The following is a 22567-nucleotide window of genomic DNA, read 5'->3' on the forward strand; positions in this document are numbered from 1 at the left end:
CCAGGTCAGCGGAGCCATGTTCCCCTTGCTGCTGGTCCTGCTCACCGGCCTCGGCGGGCTGCACGGGGGCCGCAGTGAGTCCAGAGACCGTTCCCCTCGCTTTGTTCGGTCGGGGGGTTGCCCTCGTTGGTCCAGGATCCAGGCCCAGTGCTCCCTCCCGCCCCTCGCCCTCGCCCCCCAGAGCCTCCGGACCCTTGGCCTCGAGGTCTGCAGCCGAGGAGGCAGAGAGGCAGCCTCCGGGCGGAAAATCTTTTCATTTCCGTGGGGTGGTTTCCTTGTCTGTAAAACGGACAGAAAGGAAAGGTGTGGCCCTTTTCTACCTACGGCGGTCTGCTCTTCTGGAAGTAATTGCATCGCCATGAAGAAGCTGTTTATCAATGAGTTCCCGATTTGGTGACCGCCGTCCTCCACCTTCTCCGTGGAAAATTGCAGATCACCCTTGTATTCAGTATTCTGTATCTTTTTTTCCTGCAAGGATCCCAGTTTCTTGATGCACCCGTGTTTTCTTACTTCCATACCTCTTTTACAAAACTGTAATTTGTTACTGTTACCTAGTCAAACCGCCCGACCGTCTGTGTGTGTGTAGAGAATAAAAAGTTAAGATTTGACAAGGCTTAAGAAATTTATCGCTAAGAATGACCGAAGGACAGCAGAAAGGAAAAGCAGATGCATAGATTATAAGAAAAACTTGGTAATGTAGAGAAACAAATGAATTGGGTTTAGAAACGAATAATGCAAGATTACAAGTATCACAGTAACTCTGCTTATTTTTTGTTTTAGATCCTCATAAAACGTTTCTGCAGACCACAGTTCCCGAAAAGATTTCAACATCCGAGGCAATAGAAGATCTAGAAAATAATGTAATTGGGAAAAAATATTTTTATTTCTTAAATTGTGTTAAGTTGCTTTTAATATCAAGACCCTTGTAGCTGAAGGTGGGGCTCCGGCTCTTGGAGGCACAGCTGACCACTCAGACCAGGTTCACAAGGAGGAGCATTTTGATGTGTGTTCGTGTGTGTGACTCTGTATTTGTGTGTTTCTGTTGAGGATGAAGGATTCTAAGGAGGGTCCACCAGGGCCAGCACTAGGGAGAGGCAAGCAAAGTGCTTGACTCAGGTGCAGAATTTAAGGGAGTGGCAAAAAACTGGGATTAGGGTGAGGCTGAATGAGGTTAGACAGGGTCAGATCCTGTCTATCTTTAAGATATTGATATTTTTTTCCATCACGGAAGTTTTGCATTAATTTTGATTGTTTAAAGTATTGCATTGAAATAGTATTTATCTTGATTACTGAGTTTTCTGGGCCCCGCCCCTAGTCCTAGGCCTGCGGATTTGCCCGCAGCTACTTACCTCAACTTTCAGTTAGTCAGGGAAGAGCTGAAAGTGATCAGTGAGTGAAAGAAGGATCAGCTGATTTTTCAAGTTAAGAGACAGTCTGTGTCAGCTTTTCATCCGTAGCTTGGAGGGGGACAGTTTTCTCGGTGTTGTGTTTAGAGGCCTCTAGATACCAATTAAATAAGCTTCCCACTTATTTTGCCTAGTTGTTACACTTTTTTTTTTTCCCCCGAATGTCAAAAGTTCTTCATTTTGGCCAGTGTAATTTTAAATCATCTTGGGTAAAATGGACCCATTTAGATAGATATTTACAGGATGAGGGTCCACAGGTGTTAAACATAGGGCCAGCTGATGTTACTTCTTTGATAGTGGCAGTGGATTTTAACCTGGCACTTGAAAATTTGCTTGCAATTTTGGAATCAAAAGATATTTCTGGTAGTTGTGCGTTCAGCTAGACGTTTGGGCAGAAAGACTGCTGATACACAGAATGGAAAACCATTACAGTGCCTGCTACAATTCTTACATCTTCTTCCTCTGAATTTTTCTTAATCCCTCAAATCTGTTATATGACCTTCTTTGGTACTGTAGGAGGAAATCATTTATTTTGTTTGCCTAGCTGTTAGTATGTGCTGGTTTATATTTGACTTTCCACCATTTTTGATGTTTAGTGAACAATTGCAAACTGCACAAAGAGCTTCAAAAGGACTTTTTCCTCAGTTGAGGAGTTTCTACTGTTAGCAAATTCATTACAAAATTTGCACTTGCCTTTTTGACATTTTGGGGTTTAAATATACGCATATAAAATATAGGTAATAGTTCCAAGACATTTCAAAAAGAATTGAAAATATTGAGTTTGAAAATCTTGCAGCTGTGCCAGTGAAACTGTCACACGTTCAAACTCATAACTAATCATAAATGAGCTGAACTGTTGAAAAGATTGTGAACCTGTGAACAAACTATAAACTGAACTTGATATGTTATTTAAAAAAGTGGGGAACTTCCAATTTGCCTGTAAGGGCCAGTTGTAAACACAGTCTTTCTGAAGAAAGCCGAGTTAATGTTATATAAGGTTTTGGGAAGCCTGGTGTCAGGGAGCCATGGGCTTTCAGAAGTTAGAGTGTTTAGGTGTTGGCAGGCTTTCAGCTGTGTCAGTGCAGTTAGTAGAGGAAGACTACTTGCTGGCCTTCTCACTTTCAGAATCCTCATCAGTGCAGTGTCGTAGGAGGGAGGCACTTACTGACTCCTATCTAGAAGCTGTGGCTGTCACTGATTGGCTGACTTTCAGAAACTTGGGGCTGTCATTGATTTGCTAACTTGCAGAAGCTAGTTATTTGAGTGTGGCTCTTCTAGCCACATGCCATTGGTAGTTTGATAGGGATTGCACTGAATCTGTAGATTGCCTTGGGTAGTATGGTCATTGTAACAATGTTAATTCCTCGAATCCATGAACACAGTATATCTTTCCATCTGTTTGTGTCATCTTCAATTTCTCTCATCAGTGTCTTATGGTTTTTCTGAGTACAGGTCTTTCACCTCCTTGGTTAGATTTATTCCTAGGTATTTTATTCTTCTTGATGCAATTGTAAATTGGATTGTTTTCTTAATTTTTATTTCTGATAGTTTATTGTCAGTGTATAGAATGCAACAGACTTCTGTATATCAGTTTTGTATCCTGCAACTTTACTGAATTCATTTATTCTAATAGTTTTTTGGTGGCCTCTTGACGATATTCTATACATAGTATCATGTTGTATGGAACAGTGACAGTTGTAGTTCTACCATTTCAGTTTGATCTTCTTTTATTTATTTTCTGTCTGATTACTCTGGCTTGGCTTCCAGTACTGTGTTCAATAAAAGTGATGAGAGGGGGGATCCTTGTTTTTTTCCTGGTCTTAGAGGAAAAGCCTTCAGTTTTTCACCATTGAGTATGTTAGCTGTGGGCTTGTCAGATATGGACTTTATTACGTTGACGTATCATAAGTGATGTTGAGTTTTGTCAAAAGCTTTTTCTGCATCTATTGAGATGATCATATGACTTTTACTCTTGAATTTGTTAATGTGGTGTATCACAGTATTTGATTTGTAGATATTAAAATGTCCTTGTATCTTTGACGTAAATCCAATTTGATCATGGTGTATGGTCCTTTGAATATATTGTTTAATTTGGTTTGCTAATATTTTGTTGAGGATTTTTGCCTCTATGTTCATCAGTGATGTTGTCCTATAATTTTTTTCTGTGTGTGTGATGTCTTTGTCTGGTTTTGGTATCAGGCTGGTGTTGGCTTCATAGAGTGAGTTAGGGAGTGTTCCTTCCTCTCTAATTTTTGGGAATAGTTTGAGAAGGACAGGTGTCAACTCTTCTTTTAATGTTTGGTAGGATTCATCTGTGAAGCTGTCTGGTCCTGGACTTTTGTTTGTTGGGAGTTTATTTAAATTACTGATTCAGTTCATTACAATTCTGTTCATATTTTGTATTTCTTCTTGATTTAGTCTTGGTAGATTGTACATTTCTAGGAATTTATCCATTTCTTCTGGATTGTCCATTTTATTGGTGCATAATTGTTCACAGTACTCTCATGATATTTCGTAGCTCTGGTGTGTTTGTTATGACTTCTTTTTTATTTCTGATTTTATATGGGCCCTCATTTTTCTTGGTGAGTGTGGCTAAAGTTTTATTGATTTTATTTATCTTTTCAAAGCACCAGCTCTTAGTTTCATTGATTTTTTTTTTTTTTAAGTCTCTATGTCATCTATTTCTGCTCTGATCTTTTTGTTATCTTTCCTTCTACTAACTTTGGGTTTTGTTTGTTCTTCTTTTTGTAGTTCCTTTAGTTGTAAGGTTAGGTTGTTTATTTGAGATTTTGTTTCCTGAGATAGGCTTGTATCACTAGAAACTTCCCTCTTAGAACTGCTTTTGCTGCATTCCATAGAATTTGGATCACTTTGTTTCCATTTTCATTTGTCTCCAGGTAGTTTTTGATTTCCTATTTGATTTCCGCAGTGACACATCAGTTGTTTAGTAGCGTATTGTTCAGACTCTACGTGTTTGTGTTTTTTGCAGTTTTTTTCTAGTTTTGATTTCTAGTCTCATACCTCTGTGGTTGGGAAAAGAAATGATTGATGTGATTTCAATTGTCTCAAATTTACTGAGACTTGTTTTTGGCATAATATGTGATCGATTCTGGAGAATGTTTCAAGTGCATTTGAAAAGAGTGTGTATTCTTTTGCTTTTGGATGTAATGTTCTGTAAGTATCTCTGAAGTGCATTTTGTAATGTGTTACTTAAGGCCAGTGTTTCCTTATTAATTTTGTGTCTGTATTATTTGTCCACTGATGTAAGTGGAGTGTTAAAAACCTTACTGTTATTGTGTTACTCTCAATTCTTCCTTTTGTGTTTGTTAGTATTTGCTTTATGCATTTAGGTGCTCCTGTGTTGAGTGCATATATATTTACAATTGTTATATCTTCTTGTTGGCTTGATCCTTTTATCATCTGTGCCATTGGACTGTTTTTCCTATTTTGACCCATATTCCACTGCATTAATTACCATAGCTTTATTAGAAGTCTTAATATAAGTTAGTATAGGTACTCCTACTTTTCTTTCAAAACTTTAAAGGTGTCATTCCATTGCCTTCTGGTGTCCATTGTTTCAGTTGTAGAGTTATACATTATTTATTTTTTTTTTAAATTTTATTTATTTTTTATACAGCAGGTTCTTATTAGTTATCTATTTTATACATATTGGTGTATATATGTCAATCCCAGTCTCCCAGTTCATCCCACCACCACCTGCCCCCCGCCACTTTCCCCCCTTTGTGTCCATATGTTTGTTCTCTACATCTATCTCTATTTCTGCCTTGCAAACCAGTTCACCTGTACCATTTTTCTACATTCCACATATATGCGTTAATATACAAAATTTGTTTTTCTCTTTCTGACTTACTTCACTCTGTATGACAGTCTCTAGATCCATCCACACATAATTTATTAAGAATTATTTTGAAAGTAATGGGTCATTTGTCTCTTACTGATTTTTGAGTATGTTCTCTTTGTCTTTTGTTTTAAATGTTTGAGCATGACATGCCTAGGTTTACTTTCTTTGTGTTCATCCTGTTTTGGAATAATAGAATATTTTGAGACTGTGGGTTGATATCTTTCATAAGCTTTGAAAATATCAGCCATGAATTTTTAAAATGTCATTTCTTTCCTAGTCTTATCTCTATCATATTTTTTTGGACTATAATTACATGATTGTTAGACATTTTTAATTGGTCACATTTCTCTTGTTTTCTTTTTCATATTTTTCTCTCTGTGTTTCAATCTGGATATTGTCTACTGACCTATATTCCTGTCACCAATCTTATCCCCTGCTATGTCTAATATTCTTTTATACCCTTTTATTGAATTTTTAATAACAGATATTGATTTTTTCTTTTGTGAAATCAGAAATTTATTTCTGATTTTAATTCCTTTATTAAAGATTCTATACTTCTACTGAAATTCTCCATCTTCTTCTCATTTTAATCATGGTCATTTTATAGATATTACTGTGGCTTTGTTATTATTCTCTATTTTTTATTTGTTTTTTAAAAAATTTGATCCTGTTCTTTAGCATTTGTTGTAATTTTTTAATGGAAAAAATGGTGTATTCATTTACTAGAGCTCCCATAACAAAGAAACACGAAGAGTGTGGCTTAAACAGCAGAAACTTACTGTCTCATAGTTTTGGAGGCTAGAAGTCCAAGATCAAGGTGTTCGCAGGGTTGGTTCTTTTAGGGACTATGAAGGGTGGATCTGCTCCAGGCCTCTGTCGTTAGCTTATAGATAGATGTCTTCATATGAATCTTCATGTGGGATTCTCCTGTTGTGTATGTCTGTGTCCAAATTTACTTTGTTTTACAAGGATACCACTCACATTGGATTAGAGCCCACACTAATGACCTCTCCTTAACTTGATTACCTCTGTAAATGCCCTGTCTCTGAATAAGGTCACATTCTGAGTTACTGAGGTTAGGAATTCACATGTAAATTTGGATGGAGGGAGACACAGTTGAACCCAAACAGTTGGATGCTGTGTATGAAAAGTTGTAGAAGCTCTGGATGATGTCTTTTTTGAGTTTTTCTCTCCTGTCAGTTTTGTACATTTCTTGTTAATTGCATCCTAGTTTTGTTGTTGTTTTGCTTTGTAAGACGTGGATTTTAAATTTTATTGGTGCTATCATATTCCCCTTTATTTTTCATCATATTTATTTAATAAGAAGGCATTTTTAGAGGGTGCAATTTTCAGGTCCCCTCAAGATTCCACTTAGACTTCTTTGTAGCGTGCCTTTCAAATGATTCTTCTCAGAACATTTATCTGCTGCAACGAATCTTGCTCTGTTCTAATAGAAAGTTAAAGACCTGAAAACTTTTAAATGGCTATTTCTCTTGCTAAAATAAGTTTTTTAAATTAACCAAATAAATAATTTAATGAATCCTATATTTTCTGTTATCTTCTAGAGGGTTCTCTAGACATGTCTCTGCCCTTCCTCTATCCTCTCCTACCTTCTATTCCAGAGGAATTTCATTACTTGCATTCGATAAAGTGCAATGGTACTTATTGTGTTATCTTGCTAGAGATGTAGTAGATTTCTTGTAGTTCTATCTTTTAGGAGTGTCTCTTCCAATGAGCAGGAAAATTTACTTCCCAGGAGGGCTGGGAGTAAGCAAGCAAAGGTTTCTCTTAAGTGAGGTGGGCATCTTGGCATTTGCCTTGGGCATGGTGAATTGGTGGTGTGTGTCTAAGCCAAAAGATAATTATCAGCAAGCTTGTCCCTCAGATATGTGAGTAACAGTGAATAGGAGGCAATTCAATTCAGAATCCTGAAGATTCAAATATCCACATGGGAAGGGAAGCACATATGATAGTTATATATTATTACTAATTTTGTCAGTTTTAAAAGCATAACTTGAAGAAAACATTTTTTGCATATATTATTTACAAGTGTTGTTGAAATTTTTTTGGATGCTCATGTACAGGTTGCTTATATCATTACAATAGAAGGAAAACCATATTTTATCCATCTCAAAAAGCAGTAAGTAATTATTTTATCTTTTCAAATTTTAATTTTTTGGTTTCTTGATTTTTAAAAATAATTACAAATAGGGTTATTTCAATTCAAATGTATATTTGATACATATATACATTTGATACCTATTGTATATCAGTTATTGGGTAAAGTCGTAGGCATACAAAAGGCAATAAAACATGGGCACAGGTAAATAATTTATAATATAGAAGGATATATTCAAACACATCAATAGAGAAATGGAGAATTGTTTTATAATGCGTTAAGATAAATGTGTAGATAGTATTCTTTGGAAATCAGAGAAGGCTTTTTGGAAAGAGATGACTTGAGTGAAGATACTTAGTTAGCTCTGTAAAGAAGTGGGGTAGTGTTGGGGGACATTCTGTTTCAAGGAAATCATGTGCAGGTGTGAGACAGACTGGATTTTTGTGGTGTGCAAAAAGTAGTGTGAATGACTGAAGGATGTATTTATTGAGGATAGAAGTAAAACATTTTGGAAAAGTAGGCAGGAGCCGGACTGTAGAAGATCTAGAATGCCATGATAAGGGTATTAGAAGCCAAAATGTTTTTAAGCGTGTACTTATATAGGTCCATTGAGTCTTTATAGGCAGTTTCTGAGGAGGTAAAAGTGGAAGTAAGGTGTCTAATTATATGATTATATAATAGTTTAGGTGAGTGATGATAGTGGCTTGAACAATGATCATAGCACTGGAAAGAAAAATTCAGTAAACCTTGAGGATAGATTTGGTAGAATGATTGGGAAACAGTGAGGAATCTTGGATAATTTAGTTGTTGCTTAAGAAAATTGGTAGGTTATAGTGTAATAAAATGAGGGATATTAATGAAGGAGATATTTATGTGAGGAAGGGGTAAGTTTGGTTTGCATTGCTTATAAGATATTCAAGTGGGTTTTTTTTCCCTTAGGTATATGAATGTAGGGATTTGAATCTCTAAGGAGAGATTGACAATAGGGATATAGATTTAGCAATAATCAATAGTTTGGTGTAATTTTTTTTAATGAGAGCTTACAGAGTGCTTACAAATATACTGGTGGCTAAAGATGGAATCTTGGGAAAGGCCAATATTTCTCTTTTCGGTTCAACCAAAAGAGATCAAGCTAGAAGGGTCAGGGAGGTAGGAAGAGAAGCAGAAGAGTGATGTGTGATGTAAATTAAGTGATTAGAGTGAGTGGTCACAGTTTTCAAAATGATGCTAGAAGTCCAGTGCAATGATAATTTTAAAACTGTCTTTCGGATTTGACATTCTGGTGGTTATGAATCTTTTCCAGAGCAGTTCAGGGTGAATAAGAATTGACAAAGCGAAGAAACTGTGTGTAGACTACTCTTTTGGTAAAATCTGTTGAGAATTGAAAATATGTAGGGAATAGCTAGAGGAGGACACAGGGCCAAGGGAGAGTTATTTAGGATGATAATGACTTGACAGTAAACTTTCAATAGTGTTAAGATAAAAACCAGTAGAGAAGAAGAGTTTGAAATTACAGTACCAATAAAGTATGTATCTTCAATACATGGCACAGAATAGGATGCATAGCACAAGTGTTTGCTTTGAACAAAAGAAGTAGTCATTCTCTGGGAATAAATATAAGGAGTGAGGATGGGTACAGGTGATCTGATGAGGTGACATGGAAGTTATTGAGATGATTGACAGGAGTGGTGTCAAGTTTTTGAATAATTACTGAAGAGAATGAAAGAAAATTCAGACCAAGGTTATTGGGAAGAACTTGGTACTTAGTTAAGCTTAGTGAGTAAGAATTTGTAGTGATGCTAAAAAATCTTTCAAAATTCTGTCCTAACCCTACATTTTAATTTTGAGATTCAAATTTAAAATATGGAATTAATGAGCAATAATGACAGAGAATTGAAAGTTCTTTGTTGGAAATTGAGACCTATGTTATTTCACTATTTGATATTTCTAGCAATTTGGGTCGTTCATTATCATGCATTTTAGTATTATGTGTCACTATAATTAAAATGCCTCCCTCTGCCCCTAATTTATTGTAAATGACAAGTATTGGGGCAATAGGATATGCCAAGATAATTGGCACTACTTTAAATTCCTCCCTCAAAAGGAAAATTGGTATTATGAAAAATAATTTTTCTATGTCTTCTGTTCACAATTTGACCATGTTTTGGTGATTTCTGCCTAGATCATTTTTATCTTCAGCTTCTGTTGTTTATTCTTATGACAAAGATGACACCCAACATTCTCAGCCTTTGCTAGCTCAGGTAAGACTTAGGTATTTTGTTACAGATTTCTTATTCTGGATTTTCTTTAAAAATACAAATATTATGAAAGTTTAGAATATTATTTTACACATTCACTGAAATCAAATAATGTGGACTATTTCTTATTTCTACCTGGCACAACTTCATTGGGTAATGGCCACTCATATTAAAGTACTAAGGTAGTGAAAGTAAAAGTATAAGTGAGATACCTGGGAGGTCCATTTCAAAAAGAACTTATCCATTTGTTTCTCTCTGTGTTTTTTTTTTCAGATGGATTGCAATTATCATGGATATGTTGCAGGTTTTCCAAATTCTCTTGTATCACTCAACATTTGTTCAGGACTCAGGTTGTAGCCTGTTTAAAGACATTCCATTTGCCAGTATTAGATCTTGCTAGCCTATAAGTTGATCCTTTATGTATCTTTTCTAGTTCTACAGTCACCTTTGTTATTTCAGTTCCCAAAGGCGTGAACCAGAATTACTGATAAAATAAAGTGTGTCACCCCAGCAGCATCCATTCCAGATGGGAGGCTACTTGTTGATTCTAACAGGATATGCTGCTTGAGGCTTTGAGCAATCTTGAGTGTAGGAGGTGCTGATTGGGTCTCTCCATACTAATCTAGTTTTCCCAAATTCTTTATGTTTTTACTCGTGTCTTAATTTCCTAGAATGGTTGACGATGTGGAATGCCTGAGTCTGACAGGTACTTTGGCTCTGCTCATAGTCTTTCTTAGGCGAATGGCACCTTTAACTCAGCCACACAAATAAATGATTTAAGACACGAAGTGTCAGAGGAGAGGTGGAGATTTCAAAGAGAAGAAAGGGACCTAAGACTAAGGAAAAGAGTGCCTATGGCTCCTAAAGGTTGGCTTAGAAAATCAACACCCTAGGTAGAGGTCTTAACCCATTTAAGCACATGGATGCATACCACTAACTTGCTTTCTTTAAGATAATCAAAATATTTTTATTAGGATATTTGTAATAAAAAGCCATACATATACTGTGTTATTACTGGTCCAGTTCTGGAGCAACACCTCAAAGAATAAAGAGATAAATAGAAAAACTAAGGTGACTTTAAATGTAAAAAAATTTTTGGCCAACATCAACATTTCTCATAGTTTCAGTAGAATCATATCAGATTTGTTTTGATTATTTTAACATTCAGGGGAATATTGCAGTTTAAAAACATCTCATATGGAATTGAACCAATGGAAGCTGTATCAGGATTCATGCACATGATTCATGAAGAAAAAAATGATATGACTAATATTCCTCTGTTACGGGAAAATGACACTTATCTCTATGATAGCTCACAGTATCAAGTCAGAAAAAGTTCAGAAGTAAGTGTGGACTGTTTAATTTTAAATTTTTCAGTATAATTTTATGAAATGAAAAATACTTTCAGAGCAAAATTTGGTGATATGCAAATTTTAAATTTGTTTTACTTTTTCATGATGGCTCTGCATGACTTTTCAAATGGATGGAGAATGAAATTAAGTTCTTTGTTACGCTTGTTATTAATGAAAGTTTAGCAAAAACTTAGGTAATTAATCTTGGAAACAGATATGTGAATATAAGATTAAATAAAGCAAAAAACTAATTTTCTCATGTGGGCATTTGGATAATTAATGTAAATTATTCCTTTTCCTCAATTATTCTGGTAATTTAGGTGAAAATAATGTGATCTAGATTTCTAAATGAGTCTCTGTTAATGCGAGAATTCAGAAATGAATAATATCAGTGGTTTACATAAGGTACATGTAAAGCAAACTGATGAATTCTTCCTCCACAAAGACCTGTAAGCTGCCATAAATAACTTTCCTGGCTCTAGTGAACTGCCCATGATTGTAAACTTTAGTAATATTTTTCTAAACTACATTGTTTGTCAAAAGTAGTTTCTAATAATTGGTTAGCAGAAAATCTGCACACGTGGAAGACTACTATGAAAAATTATCACAAGGCTAAGGAAAGGAAACTTTTATGTTATAAACTTAATATTTCTAATTTCAGCTATTGCAAAAATCAAAATATACCTGGGTTCTTGTATAGCTTGGAGTCTCATTGAAAATTCTTATTAATCACAGGCATGCTTTGGACTGGAATTTTCTGAATAGTACATAAATTTTGTAGTTGAAAATCACCTTAATATGTAATCAGTAGCAACACGTCTCTCAGTTTATCTCTGAACATAATTTCAATAGAAGGCAAATTTTTGGAAATTTCTCAAGACTCATGTTGTATGTTTTTCAGAGACCTGGCTATTTCAAGTTATTCCCCCGATATCTTGACATGTATATTGTTGTGGATAAAAATCTGGTAGGTTCTTTTTTTTGCATTATTATTTTTAAATGATTTAACAATCGTCTTTAACCTGATTTCAAGGATATAATAAAAATGTTAAAACCATTTTTTGATAAAAGTTTATTTTGCTTTTGCAATGAATGAATTCTTAAAAATTGTGAATACACCAAGTTTTTGTTAATTCATTTATTTTGTATTCTGGGCTCTCTAATTGCTTTTGTAAAGTGAACTATCTTTTCATTTTCTGAAGCTTGACAGCTATTTTTCTTTTTTTCAAAAGGACTACATCCTCAATGGAAGCATAGATTAGAACTCCTCCAAACCCTACCCCCGCATACAATAATATCTAATTGCCTCAGCCTAATTGGAAGGGTAGTCTACAAAACAGATATGCCGCTCCTCTTAAGCAAAGGGAGAAAACAAGTTATCTGGTTTGTTCTAGCTAAGTTCTAGGGGAACAAGTTATGTTTTGTTCTCCTAAGTTCAAGGTAAATGAAATGACAGAAAATGAACAAAATTCTCATATTGAGGATGCATGATTGTACTTCAGGTTTTGTATAGGTTTGGGTTTTGCATTTATACAGCATAGGCAATTAGTAGATTCTAAGCTATGAGGCTACCTTTGTCCCAGGTTGGTAGATCTGAGGGCAGCTAATGGAAGCAAGTAGTATTTCTCTCTGGAGGAATGCAACTTCAAGCAGGATTCCTACAGATTAATATCAGCCATATATGAGCTCAAAATCCATAAGAGAATTAGCCACCATGTACAAGGATTAGCAAAACAAAAACTCATAGATTAGACCCACAAAATTTTGAGATATTAAAATTTTAAGATATAAGTTATAAAATAAAGATATTTTTTCCCATAAGGAAGTCATTGGTTCTGAAGAGGTGAATATGAGGCAGGGAAGCTGAGCTAACTCTTGGCAGAGGTGACAGAAATTGAAGTGTATGACTCATTAAAGAGTTGATAGGTTTTTTAGTGTGGCTAAGCTGACCCAGTACAAAGTCAACACATGCACTAAAATCACAGTCTTACAAAATTACAAAGCAATTAGAAGTAGGAAAGCAGAATTTTAAGCATAATCAACAAAAGGAAAGCAATAAAGGGAAATAAAAACGTACATTAAACGTTTGTTTCATAAATGTGGAACAAATTAAAAGCTAATTAAGATAAAATATTTCAACTCAAATATGTAAGTAATTATATTAGATGTAGAGGGACTAAGTACTGCAGTTAAAATCCAAAGATAAATTTTAATTAAAAGCAAAGGCAGAGTATGATGTAAGACACACACACACACACACACACACACACACACACACACACACACACACACACACACACGTACATACACACTCTGCTTACAACTGACATATCAAAAATATATGTCATGAAAGTAAAAGATTATAAAAATATACCGTAAAAACAAATATTCTAAAAACTTGTTTAGCTAGATTAATATCAGACAAAGTAGACTTTAAGATAAGTGTAAGTTATCTTTTACTGTGTAGCATACCACTCCAAAATTTAGTGGCCTAAACCAATAACCATTTATTTATTTGGTTGGGAGCCCAGAGATGTTTTTGGACTTTTATCAATCTCAGACCCTTTTTATCTAATCTGGTGGCCTTTTATTGATACAGTATCTTAAAACCTTTGTAGTCTTCTTTCTTTTCTCTTCTCTTTTTTTTCTTTTTACAGGATTACTTTTTAACCACCTGTTTTTCCTCACACAGAAAATGCTCTTTACTAAGATTTCAAAGACATAGAGATACAGTTTAAAAGGTTTTAACAACTTCATTTAAACAAAATATACGTTGCTATGTGGTTTCCAGTTGGCAGGTATGAGGATTAACTGCGACCTTTGTGAAGCCCAGTGGGGAGCTTGCAAAAGAAGTTCTCCTAGTGTCTTTTCTTGAAATAGCCCACCAGTGTGAAATCACCCATTTCTTGAATTGTTTTCTAATGAAGGAGTACAGAGTATTATGTTTGCTTAGCGTAATGTCCTAAAGTTTTTTCCATGTTGTAGCATGTGACAGGATGCCCTTCTTTTTTAAGGCTGCATAATATCCCATTGTGTGCCTATACAATATTTTCTTTATCCAGTCACCTGTTAATGGACCTTTGAGTTTCTTCCACCTTTTGGCTATTGTGAATAATGATGCAAGGAACATGAATGTGTAAATATTTCTTTGGGATCTTTCTTTTTTAAATGTTTGATAGAATTTTTTAGTGAATCTACATGGTCCTAGATTTTACTTTATGATGTGGTTTTTGATTACTGATTCATTTTCATTACTTACTCATTATTGATCTAGTAATATCTTTAATATTTTTGTGTATTTCAGTCTTGGTGTGTTAGGTTTCTAGGAATTTATGTTTTTTATGTTATCCAATTAGTTAGCATATAATTATTCATAGTAGTCTCTTATAATCCTTTTTATTTTTGTGATATCAGTTGTAATGTCCTCATTTTCATTTCTAATTTTAGTTATTTGTATCTTCTCTTTTTAAATTTTTTTTTATATTATATTGAAGTATAGTGAATTTACAATGTTGTGTTAGTTTCAGGTGTACAGCCAAGTGATTCAGTTATACATATACATATATCTATTCGTTTTCATATTCTTTTCGTATATAGGTTATTACAAGATACTGAATATAACTCCCTGTGCTATACAGTAGGTCCTTGTTGATTATCTACTTTATATATAGTAGTGTGCGTATGTTAATTCCAAACTCCTAATTTATCCCTCCCCACCTTTCCCTTTTGGTAACCATAAGTTTGTTTTCTATGTCTATGAGTCTGGTTCTGTTTTTTAAATAAGTTCATTGGTACCATTTTTTTTAGATTCCACATAATGTGTGTTATCATATATTTGTGTTTCTCTGTCTGACTTACTTCACTTAGAATAACAATTTCCTGGTCTATCCATGTTGCTGCAAAGGGCATTATTTCATTCTTTTTATGGATGAGTAATATTCCATTGTATATATGTACCACATCATCTTTATCCATTCATCTGTTGATGAACATTTAGGTTGCTTCCATGTCTTGACAATTGTAAATAGTGCTGCAGTGAACATTGTGGTGCATGTACCTTTTTGAATTATGGTTTTCTCTGGATATATACACCCAGGAGTGGGATTGCTGGATCATATGTTAGCTCTCTTTTTAGTTTTTTAAGGAACCTCCATATGTTCTCCATAGTGGCTGCACCAATTTACATTCCCACCAATGATGTAGGAGGGTTCCCTGTTCTCTACACCCTGTTCAGCATTTATTGTTTGTAGACCTTTTGATGATGGCCATTCTGACGGGTGTGAGGTGATACCTCATTGTAGTTTTGATTTGCATTTCTCTAATAATTAGCGATGTTGAGAATCTTTTCATGTACCTTTTGGCTGTCTATATGTCTTCTTTGGAGAAATGTCTATTTAGATCTGCCCATTTTTTTTTTTTAATTAATAGCTACTTTATTTATTTATTTATTTATTTATAGCTGTGTTGGGTCTTCGTTTCATGCAAGGGCTTTCTCTAGTTGTGGCAAGCGGGGGCCACCCTTCATCGCAGTGCACGGGCCTCTCACTATCGCGGCCCCTCCCGTTGCGGGGCACAGGCTCCAGACGCGCAGGCTCAGCAGTTGTGGCCCACGGGCCCAGTTGCTCCGCGGCATGTGGGATCCCCCCAGACCAGGGCCCGAACCCGCGTCCCCTGCACTAGCAGGTAGACTCCCAACCACTGCGCCACCAGGGAAGCCCGATCTGCCCATTTTTGATTGTGTTGTTTATTGTTTTGATATTGAGCTGTGTTTGTATATTTTGGAGATTAATCTCTTGTCGGTCGCATCATTTGCAAAAATTTCCTCCCATTCCGTGGGCTGTCTTCATTTTGTTGATAGTTTCCTTTGCTGTGCAAAAGCTTTTAAGTTTAATTAGGTCCCAATTGTTTATTTTTGTTTTTATTTTCATTACTCTAGGAAGTGGATCAAAAAAAGATCTTGCTGCCATTTATGTCAGTTCTGCCTATGTTTTCCTCTTACATTTTAGGTCTTTAATCCATTTTGAGTTTATTTTGCTGTATGGTGTTAGAGAGTGTTCTTATTTCATTCTTTTACATGTGGCTGTCCACGTTTCCCAGCACCACTTACTGAAGAGGCTGTCTTTTCTCCATTGTATATTCTTGCCTTCTTTGTTGTAAATTAATTGACCATAGGTGTGTGGGTTTGTTTCTGGGCTTTCTATCCTGTTCCATTGATCAATATTTCTATTTTTGTGCCAGTACCATACTCTTTTGATTAGTATAGCTTTGTAGCATAGTATGAAGTCAGGGCGCCTGATTCCTCTAGCTCCATTTTTGTTTCTCAGTATTGATTTGACTATTCAGGGTTTTTTGTGTTTCCATACACATTTTAAGATTTTTTGTTCTAGATCTGCCAAAAATGCCATTGGTAATTTGATAGGGATTGCATTAAATATGTAGATTGCCTTGGGTAGTATAGTCATTTTGACAATATTGATTCTTCCAATCCAAGAACATGGTATATCATTCTATCTGTTTGTGTCATCTTTGATTTCTTTCTTCAGCATCTTATAGTTTTCAGACTATAGGTCTTTTGCCTTTTTAGGTAGTTTTATACCTAGGTATTTTCTTCTTTTTAATGAGATGGTAAATGGGATTGTTTCCTTAACTTCTCTTTCTGATCTTTTGTTGTTAGTGTATGGAAATGCAATAGATTTCTGCATATTAGTTTTGTATCCTGCAACTTTACCACATTCATTGATGAGCTGTATTAGTATTCTGGTAGCATCGTTAAGATTTTCTATGTATAGTATCATGTCATCTGCAAACAGTGACAGTTTTACTTCTTCTTTTCCAGTTAGGATTCCTTTTGGTTTCTTTTTCTTCTCTGATTCCCATGGCTAGGACTTCTGCAACTATGTTGAATAAAAATGGCAAGAGTGGACATCCTTGCCTTGTTCCTGGTCTTAGAGGAAATGCTTTCAGTTTTTCACTGTTGAGAATTATGTTTGCTGTGGATTTCTCATATATGGCCTTTATTATGTTGAGGTATGTTCCCTCTATGCCCACTTTCTGGAGGGTTTGTTTATCATAAATGGGTGTTGAATTTTGTCAAAAGCTTTTTCTGCCTCTATTGAGATGATCATATGGTTTTTATTCTTCACTTTGTTGATGTGGTGTATAACACTGATTGATTTGTGGATATTGAAGAGTCCTTACATCCCCGAGATAAATCCCACTTGACCATGGTGTATGATCCTTTTAATGTATTGTTGGATTTGGTTTGTTAGTGTTCTGTTGAGGATTTTTGCATCTATGTTCATCAGTGATATTGGCCTGTAATTTTCTTTTTTTATGGTACCTTTGTCTGATTTTGGTGTCAGGGTGATGGTGGCCTCATGGAATGAGTTTCAGAGTGTTCATCCCTCTGCAATTTTTGGGGAATATTTTCAGAAGGATAGGTATTAACTCTTCTCTAAACGTTTGATAGAATTCGCCTGTGAAGCCATCTAGCCCTGGACTTTCATCTGTTGGGAGTTTTTAAATTACAGTTTCAATTTCGGTACTCTGTGATTGGTCTGTTCATATTTTCTATTTCTTCCTGCTTCAGTCTTAGAAGGTCGTACCTTTCTAAGACTTTGCCCATTTCTTCTAGGTTGTCCACTATAGTGATATATACTTGCTTTTAGTAGTCTGTTATGATCCTTTGTATTTCTGTGTTGTCATTTGTAACTTCTCCTTTTTCATTTCTGATTTTATTGATTTGAGCCCTCTCCTTTTTTTCCCTCATGAGTATGGCTAAAGCTTTATCAATTTTGTTTATCTTTTCAAAGAACCAGCTTTTAATTTCATTGATCTTTTATTGTTTTCTTCTTCTCCATTTCACTTATTTCTGCCTTTATCTTTGTGATTTCTTTCCTCCTACTAACTTTGGGTTTTGTTTGTTCTTCCTCTAGTTGCTTTAGGTGTAAAGTTAGGTTGTTTATTTGAGATTTTTCTTGTTCCCTGAGGTAAGATAGTATTGCTATAAATTTGTCTCTTAGAACTGCTTTTGCTTTGCCCCATAGGTTTTGGATCATCGTGTTTTCATTTTCATTTGTCTCTAGGTTTTTTTGATTTCATCTTTGATTTCTTCAATGATCCATTGGTTGTTTAGTAACATATTGTTTAGCCTCCACGTGTTTGTGTTTTTTGCAGTTTTTTTCTTGTAGTTGATTTCTAATCTCATAGTGTTGTATTCAGAAAAGATGTTTGATATGATTTCAGTTTTCTTAAATTTACTGAGGCTTGCCTTATGGCCCAAGATGTGATCTATCCTCAATAATGTTCCTTGTGCACTTGAGAAGAATGTGTATTTGCTGCTTTTCTATGGAACACTGTATAGATATCAATTAAGTCCACCTGATCTAATGTGTCATTTAAGGACTGTGTTTCCTCATTGATTTTCTGTCTGGATGATCTCTCCATTGTTGTAACTGGGGTGTTAAAGTCCCCCACTATTATTGTGTTACTATCAATTTCTCCTTTTATACCTTTTAACATTTGCCTTATATATTGAGGTGCTCCCGTGTTGTGTGCATGTATATATATATATATATATATATATATATATATATATATATATGTGTGTGTGTGTGTGTGTGCGTGTGTGTGTGTGTGTGTGTGTGTACAATTGTTATATCTTTCTCTTGGATTGATCCCTTGATCATTGTGTAGTGTCCTTCTTTGTCTCCTGTAACAGTCTTTATTTTAAAGTCTATTTTGTCTGATATGAGTATTGCTATTGCAGCTTCCTTTTGATTTCCATCTGCATGGAATACCTTTTTCCATCCCCTCACTTTCAGCCTGTACAGGTTTCTAGATCTGAAGTGAGTCTCTTGTAAACAGCATATACATGGGTCTTGTTTGTGTATCTGTTCAGCCAGTCTATGTCTTTTGATTGGAGCATTTAATTCATTTGCATTTAAGATAATTACTAATATGTGTGTTTTTATTGCCATTTTAAAAATTGTTTTGGATTTTTTGTAAGCTGTTTTTCTTCCTTTTCTCTTTTGTTCTCTTTTCTTGTGATTTGATGACTATGTTTAGTGTTGTGTTTGGATTCCTTTTTATTTTTTGTGTGTATATCTAATGTAGTTTTTTGGTTTATGGTATCCATGAGGTTTTGATACAGTGGTCTATATATATATAAGTTTGTTTTAAGTTGGTTGACTGTTAATTTCAAGTGCATTTCCAATATCCTGAATTTGTATTCTCCTCTTCTCATGATTGCTGGTTTTGATATCATATTTTTGTGTGGATGATTTCTTGACTATGCTGCATGTTTGCCTTTACAGGTGAGCTTTCCCATTTGTTTTCTTTTTTCTAGTTGTTACCTTTTCTTTTCCGCCTAGAGTTTTTCCTTTAGCATTTGCTGTAAAACTGGTTTGGTGGTGCTGAATTCTTTTGCTTGTCTGTAAAGCTTTTGATTTCTCTGTCAAGTCTGAATGAGAGCCTTGCTGGGTAGAGTATTCTTGGTTATAGGTTTTTCCCTTTCATCACTTTAAATACATTTTGCCACGCCCTTCTGGCCTGCAGAGTTTCTGCTGAAAAATCAGTTGATAATTTTATGGGGATTCCTTTGTATGTTTTTTGTTGCTTTTCCTTTGCTGCTTTTAAGATTTTCTCTTTGTCTTTAATTTTTGTCAATTTGATTAATATGTGTCTCAGCATGTTCCTCCTTGGTGTTGTCTTGTATGGGACTCTCTGCCCTTCCTGGACTTGGGTGACTTCTTTCCCATATTAGGGAAGTTTTTGGCTATTATCTCTTTGAATATTTTCTCAGGACCTTTCTCTCTTTTCTCCTTCTGGGACCCCTATAATGCGAATGCTGTTTTGTTTAATGTTGTCCCAGAGGTCTCTTAGACTGTCCTCTTTTCTTTTCATTCTTTTTTTCTTTGTTCTGTTTTGTGGCAGTGATTTCCACCATTCTGTCTTCCAGCTCACTTATCTGTTCTTCTGCCTCTTTTATCTTGCTACTGATTCCTTCTAGTGTATTTTTCTTTTCAATTATTGTATTGTTCAACTCTGTTCTTTAGATCTTCTTGATCTTTCTTAAACATTTCTTGTATCTTCTCATTCTGTGCCTCCTTTCTTTTTTCGAAATCTTGGATCCTCTTTACTATCATTACTCTGAATTATTTTTTCAGGTAGATTGCCTATCTCCACTTCACTTAGTTGTTTTTCTGGTTTTATCTTGTTCCTTTGTCTGGAACATATTCCTCTGCCATTCCATTTTGTCTGACTTTCTGTATTTGTGGTCTCTGTTCGAGAGCCTACAGGATTGTAGTTCTGCTTCCTTCTGGTGTCTGCCCCCTGGTGGGTGAGGCTGTTCTAAGAGGCTTGTGCAGGCTTCCTTGTGGGAGGGCCTGGTTCCTGCCCACAGGTGTGTGGAGCTGGGTCTTTTCCCTCTGGTGGGCATGGACATGTCAAGAGGTGTGTTTAGAGCAGCTTTGGGCTCAGGACTACTTTAGGCAGCCTGTCTGCTGATGGGTGGGCTGTGTTTCTGCTCTGTTGGTTGTTGGGCCTGAGGCATCCCAGCACTTGAGCCTACAGGCCATTGGGTGGGGCCAGGTCTTGCTGTCAAATGGCCGCTTCCAGGAGAGCTCACCCCAATGAGTACTCCCAGGTACCTCTCTCACCAGTGTCTGCATCACTGCAGTGAGCCAAAGCCGTCCCCCACCTCCCCAGGAAATGCTCCAAGACCAGCAGGTAGTTCTTGCCCAGGCTCTTATGAAGTCACTGCTTTTTCTCTCAGTCCCAGTGCACACAAGAACCTGGGAGGAGAGGCTTCCTTTTCCTGATGAGTAACTCATGGAGACTGCTGGACTCATCCATCTGTCATACTCCATGAGGGCCATGGGAGCCTTTCAAATCTGTATCTTCTCTTTTTTTTTTTTTTTTTTTTTTTTGGGGTTAAACACAAATTTATTGTGATGTATTCAATTTTGTATTACCCTCTGGCTTTGCTTTTTTTTTTTTTTTGCATGTTCATGAGTGATACTGGTTAATTTTTTTTTTTTTTTTTTTTATTATATATATATATATTTTTTTAACATCTTTATTGAAGTATAATTGCCTTACAATGGTGTGTTAGCTTCTGCTTTATAACAAAGTGAATCAGTTATACATATACAATATGTTCCCATTTCTCTTCCCTCTTGCATCTCCCTCCCTCCCACCCTCCCCATCCCATCCCTCTAGGTGGTCACAAAGCACCAAGCTGATCTCCCTGTGCTATGCGGCTGCTTCCCACTAGTTATCTATTTTACATTTGGTAGTGTATATATGTCCATGACACTCTCTTACCCTGTCACATCTCACCCCACCCCCTCCCCATATCCTCAAGTCCATTCTCTAGTAGGTCTGTGTCTTTATTCCCGTCTTGCCACTAGGTTCTTCATGGCCTTTTTTTTTTTTTTTTTTTTTTTTTTCCCCTTAGATTCCGTATATATGTGTTAGCATACTGTATTTGTTTTTCTCTTTCTGACTTACTTCACTCTGTATGACAGACTCTAACTCCATCCACCTCATTACAAATACCTCCATTTCATTTCTTTTTATGGCTGAGTAATATTCCATTGTATATATGTGCCACATCTTCTTTATCCATTCATCTGTCGATGGACATTTAGATTGCTTCCATGTCCTGGCTATTGTAAATAGAGCTGCAATGAACATTTTGGTACATGACTCTTTTTGACCTATGGTTTTCTCAGGGTATATGCCCAGTAGTGGGATTGCTGGGTCATATGGTAGTTCTATTTGTAGTTTTTTAAGGAACCTCCATACTGTTCTCCATAGTGGCTGTATCAATTTACATTCCCACCAACAGTGCAAGAGTGTTCCCTTTCCTCCACACCCTCTCCAGCATTTATTGTTTCTAGATTTTTTGATGATGGCCATTCTGACCGGTGTGAGATGATATCTCATTGTAGTTTTGATTTGCATTTCTCTAATGATTAATGATGTTGAGCATTCTTTCATGTGTCTGTAGGCCATCTGTATATCTTCTTTGGAGAAATGTCTATTTAGGTCTTCGGCCCATTTTTGGATTGGGTTGTTCGTTTTTTTGTTATTGAGCTGCATGAGCTGCTTGTAAATCTTGGAGATTAATCCTTTGTCAGTTGCTTCATTTGCAAATATTTTCTCCCATTCTGATGGTTGTCTTTTGGTCTTGTTTATGGTTTCCTTTGCTGTACAAAAGCTTTTAAGTTTCATTAGGTCCCATTTGTTTATTTGTGTTCTTATTTCCATTTCTCTGGGAGCTGGGTCAAAAAGAATCTTGCTGTGATGTATGTCATAGAGTGTTCTGCCTATGTTTTCCTCTAAGAGTTTGATAGTGTCTGCCCTTACACTTAGGTCTTTAATCCATTTTGAGTTTATTTTTGTGCATGGTGTCAGGGAGTGTTCTATTTTCATACTTTTACATGTACCTGTCCAATTTTCCCAGCACCACTTATTGAAGAGGCTGTCTTTTCTCCACTGTATATGCTTGCCTCCTTTATCAAAAATAAGGTGCCCATATGTGTGTGGGTTTATCTCTGGGCTTT

At 35.8% G+C, this 22567-nt stretch overlaps 1 protein-coding gene across 3 annotated transcripts in view; it reads left to right on the forward strand.

Moving 5' to 3' along the window:
* Positions 1 to 22567, forward strand: part of LOC309651427 (disintegrin and metalloproteinase domain-containing protein 5-like) — a 157593-nt gene continuing 135026 nt past the window's right edge. For 2 of the 3 annotated variants that reach the window (XM_082444165.1, XM_082444166.1), the window contains exons 1-7: positions 1 to 74; positions 781 to 860; positions 7353 to 7408; positions 9570 to 9648; positions 9919 to 9995; positions 10814 to 10988; positions 11899 to 11964. In XM_082444165.1, coding sequence (XP_082300291.1) covers positions 17 to 74; positions 781 to 860; positions 7353 to 7408; positions 9570 to 9648; positions 9919 to 9995; positions 10814 to 10988; positions 11899 to 11964 — 591 coding nt within the window. In that variant the 5' untranslated portion in view covers positions 1 to 16. The other variant, XM_082444167.1, reaches the window with a different exon arrangement.

Source organism: Balaenoptera physalus (genome assembly GCF_965194825.1).
Source record: "Balaenoptera physalus genome assembly, chromosome: 21".
NCBI classification, from domain to species: domain Eukaryota; kingdom Metazoa; phylum Chordata; class Mammalia; order Artiodactyla; family Balaenopteridae; genus Balaenoptera; species Balaenoptera physalus.